This window comes from Myotis brandtii, unplaced genomic scaffold (assembly GCF_000412655.1).
Source record: "Myotis brandtii unplaced genomic scaffold, ASM41265v1 scaffold374, whole genome shotgun sequence".
NCBI lineage: Eukaryota > Metazoa > Chordata > Mammalia > Chiroptera > Vespertilionidae > Myotis > Myotis brandtii.
In genome coordinates, this window is record NW_005364372.1 from 64,415 (window position 1) to 69,291 (window position 4,877).

At 40.6% G+C, this 4,877-nt stretch overlaps 1 protein-coding gene across 2 annotated transcripts in view; it reads right to left on the reverse strand.

The window, feature by feature from the left end:
• The window catches only part of MPP6 (membrane protein, palmitoylated 6 (MAGUK p55 subfamily member 6)), a 29,276-nt gene that overhangs the window by 3,608 nt on the left and 20,791 nt on the right, over window positions 1–4,877 (reverse strand). For both annotated transcript variants that reach the window (XM_005872268.2, XM_005872266.2), the window contains one exon: window positions 1,387–1,589. In XM_005872268.2, coding sequence (XP_005872330.1) covers window positions 1,387–1,589 — 203 coding nt within the window. The remainder of the gene's footprint in view (window positions 1–1,386; window positions 1,590–4,877) is intronic.

Genomic DNA, 4,877 nt, shown 5'->3' on the forward strand with positions numbered 1-4,877 from the left:
TTGTGCACCGGGCCTCTAGTCCTATATAATAAAAGCGTAATATGCAAATTGACCCTAACAGCAGAACGACTGGGAATGACTGGTCACTATGAACACACTGACCACCAGGGGGCAGATGCTCAATGCAGGAGCTGCCCCCTGGTGGTCAGTGCACTCCCACAGGGGGTGCTCTGCTCAGCCACAAGCCAGGCTGAGGGCTGCCAGCACAGCAGTGGTGGCGGGAGCCTCTCCTGCCTCCTCAGCAGCGCTAAGGATGTCCAACTGCAGCTTAGGCCTGCTCCCCGCTGGCAAGTGGACATCCCCCGAGGGCTCCCGGGCTACCAGAGGGATGTCTGACTGCCAGCTTAGGCCCGATCCCCCGGGGAGCAGGCCTAAACCACCAGGTGGGCATCCCCCAAGGGGTCTCAGACTGCGAGAGGGCACAGGCCGGGCTAAGGGACCCCCCCCCTCCCCCCGAGTGCACAAATTTTTGTGCACCGGGCCTCTAGTTATTTAATAAAAAGAACTAAAGAATTTATATGGAATTTTTCATTTATGTAAAAGAATCAATAAAAAGAGAAAACATTATATATATGTATATGTGTACATATATTATAGGGTGTCCCAAAAAATGTATACACACTTTAACAGCTGATAGCTATTAAAATGAAATGTATTTTAATCAACACTGCTTTTATAATTATTCAAAGTGTGTGTATACATTTTTTGGGACACCCTGTATATACTCGTATGTGTGTGTGTACACACATACACACAAATAAAACTCAATAATATTTACCTCTGAGTAGGGAAGCAGAAGGGTGGGAAGGGGTCAGTGAGAGAGACACAGAATGGAATGGGAATGAAATGAATATTTGTGTGTGTGTGTGTGTGTGTTGGGTGGGAAGGGCCGTGACTGCAAATTTTTATTCTTTTTAATCTTTAATTTAAAAATTCTGTCAACTACAGTTTAAGTTTAATATATTACATTAGTTTCGAGTGTACAGCACAGTGGTTAGACAATCATATACTCTATAAGTGCTCCCGCTGATATTTCCAGTACCAAACTGGCACCATACATAGTTATTGCAGTGTGACTATATTTCCTAGGCTGTACTTTATTTACATCCCCGTGACTATTTTGCAGTCTGGTTTAAATTTTAAATTTCACATTTTCTAATGTATGCATTTATGTATTACTTGAACAAGTAAACAAATACTAAACTTCTGTCATGTTTCTAGTGCTTGGCTAACTGATCAGAGATTTATTTAACTAGTGGATGCATAACAAGGTTCTCTATCAGGTAATGGAAGGAAAGGGCTACCTTCACAATCTCAAATCAAAACAAAACAAAAACTCCATGGGAAATAAAATTTAAAATCAGCTTTGAAATCCATGCAGCTTACTTGTGGGTTGACATCCAAAATGCAAGTTCGTCCAGTTTGGACAACTTCAAGAATAGAGTCAATCTTGGTTCCATAGAGATTTCCTTCATATTCCCCATGTTCCAAATACTTTCCAGCTTTAATATCTGCTTCCATCTCAGACCGTGACACGAACTTATATCCCTGGCCATCTTTTTCATCTTCCCTTGGTTTCCTTGAGGTAACTAAATAAAATAATGTTGAGAATTTACACAAAGAGAATGCAGGATTTTAGAAAACAGACTAAAATGAACAGGGTAGCTTAAGATGCTTCTGTTTAGTGCCTACGGCCAAAACTGCCAGCTTCTTATTTTTGCAGATAAAGTTTTATTGGACCACAGCTACGCTCATTCTTCTTACCTATGCTTCACTTGTTTTATACTGGTGGAGTAGTTGCGGGAGAGACTAGATGACCTGCAAAACCTAAAATATTTACCACGTGGCCCTTGAGCAAAATAATTTGCTGAGCTCTCATTTATAGGAATGCTTTAAAAGGTAGTCCCCAATATATAATTTGTATCCAAAAAATGTGCTAGATAAGGTCAGTTTGAAACTCAAAATATGGTTACCTGGAAGCAGAGTCCGGCATCTAAATTCTTAATTGTGGTGAATCCTAGGAAGTGTGAGATATGTTGCAAATGAGTATCTTTTCCAGCTGACCCGCACTTACTCCCCTTTCCTAAGGAATATCAATTATGTCCTCTCTTTTCACTTTAACATTTCCTAATTGAGTGCCAAGCAACTGAGCAAAGTTCTCCTATTCTTAGTTGGTATTATCAATTTTCTGAAGTGTACACTTTACCCACAAATTATCCTTTATTTTGTCTCAATGCCTTTATTTCAGCTTCCTGCTTATTTATACTCCTAATTATTATATTTTGTGCTTTAGTGGTGGAACTAGCCACCTCAAAGTTATTAAGGTCTATTAACTTTCTCTATTCTGATCTGATATGTGTATTCTTGTTCAGAGAATGAGAACAAAAAAACCAAATGGAAATTTAGAGGATCCTTTTGTCTGACATTTTAGAGCTCTACTAGTAAATACTATCAGAGACATACAACTCCCCTGCAACTTGGGCCATACTAGGAATGGACTATTATCACCTTTCAAACTGTTGCAAAGATGCAGAGATAGGTACTCTCTGCCAACCTGTTAATACTAGCTTGGAAGGAGGGAAAGAAGAGAGGAGAGGGAGAGGGGGCACAAAAGAGAGCTACTTTCAAATTTAGCCTTGATCTGAGCTTGGCTGGATCAGATATAAAAAAGTTTTCAACTTCTAATCAAATACTTATGCGTGCATAATATCTGAAGAAACCATTAAACACATACACTTAAAATTAGAAAGTAATCCAGATCAAAAGGTGATGGTATTTAGACTATCTATAACAGTGGTTCTCAACCTTGGCTGCACATTAAAATCACCTGGGAATCTTTTTAAAATCCTGATTTCTGGGCCCCATCCTCCGGAAATTCTGTTTCTTTGTTACTGATGTTGTGGCCCCACCCCATAACAAAGAAACAGAATTTCCGGAGGATGAGGCCCAGAAATCAGGATTTTAAAAAGATTCCCAGGTGATTCTAATGTGCAGCCAATGTTGAAAACCACTGATCTATAATAAGCATAACACATCAAGAAAACTTTTATAAGAACAAAATGAACTTCAAACTCAATAACCAAACAAGTGTTGCCGAGGATGTGAAGAAAAGAACAAACCCTTGTGCGTGGTTGGTGGGAACGTACATTGGTGCAGCCAATGAGGAAAGCCATACGGAGTTACCTCAAAGAATTAAAAATGGAACTGCCTTATGACCCAGCAATTCCATTTCCGGGAATATATTCGAAGAAACCCAAAATACTGATTCGAAACAATATATGCACCCCTTTGTTCACTTCAGCATCATTACAATAGTCAAGATTTTTGGAATCAGCCCAAGTGTCATCAGTACACGAGTGGATAAAAAAGCTGTTGTACATTTACACAATGGAATGATGTATGGTGGACCTGGAGAGCATTACGCTAAGTGAAATAAGCCAGTCAGAGAAAAACAAATACCATATGATCTCACTTACATGTGGAATCTAACGAACAAAATAAACTAATATACAAAATAGAAAAGGACTTATAGATACAGAGAACAGACTGACAGCTATTAGAGAAGAGGGGTATTAAGGAGCTGAGTGAAAAAGGTGAAGAAATTAAGCAAACAACAACAACAACAACAAACCCTCATAGACACAGACAACAACAGTACGGTGATTGCCAGAGAGAAAAGAGAGTGGGGGGAGGTAGAAGAGGGTAGAGGGGGATAAATGGTGATGGAAGGAGACTTGACTTGGGGTCGTGGACACACCATACAATATGCAGATGACGTGTTATAGAATTGTACACCTGAAAGCTATGTAATTTTATTAACCAATGTCACCCCAATAAATTCAATATTTTTTTTAAAATGGGGACCTTCACACATTGCTGTGAGTGTAAATAATATGGCCACTGTGGAGAACAATGTGGCAGTTTCTCAAAAAGCAGTCACAGAGTCACTATTGGACCTACCAATTCCGTTTCTGAGAAAGAGAAAACACACATGTCCACATAAATACCTGTACACAAATGTTAACAGCAGCATTATTCATTACAGCTAAGAAACAGAGCAATCCAAATGTCCATCAAGTGATGAAGAGATAAACAAAACGTGGTGGAGCCAGAAGATGGAATAGCATTCAGCAATAAAAAGAAGCTAAGTGTTGACAGCAGCTGAAACACGGATGAACCTTGAGCCCTTTGGTAAATAAAGAAGCTATCATAAAATATCACATTCTGCAGAATTACACTTCTGTGAAATGTTCAGATAGGCAAATTTTATTGTGGCAGAAAGCCCACTAATCATCAGCATGAGTTAAAGAATATGCACACAAAGGCACATCATTATTAAATTCAAAATACTGAAAAACAACAAAATATAACAAAAAACCCTGAATATCTGTAAAACAGGTCATGCACAAAATAAGAATTAAAAAAAAAAAAAATATATATATATCCTATCTAATAATAGACAAACAGGGTAATTGACCGTACCTTCGCTATACCTCCCATTGGCTAATCAGCGCGATATGCAAATTAACCGCCAACAAAAGAGCATACATAAGAGCGAAGCCAAAGGGCCCTGAAGCCTGCCTAGCAGCGAGGCCTCACGCTCCCGGGATCAGCGGAGCCGTGAGGCATGATGGCACTGGGATCAGTGTGACAGGGGGCAGCGCCCAAACCCCCTGATCACCCTGTGGCTCTGTGTGTGATAGGGGGCGGGGCTACAACCTCCCTATCCTCCCTGCTTTGTTCCTGACAGGGGAAGGGGCCCCAACCCCCTGATCAGCCCTGCTCTGTGCCTGATAGGGGGAAGCTCCCCAATCCCCTGATTGCCCTGAGGCTCTGTGTGTGACAGGGTGCGGCGCCCCAACCCCCTGATCAGCCCT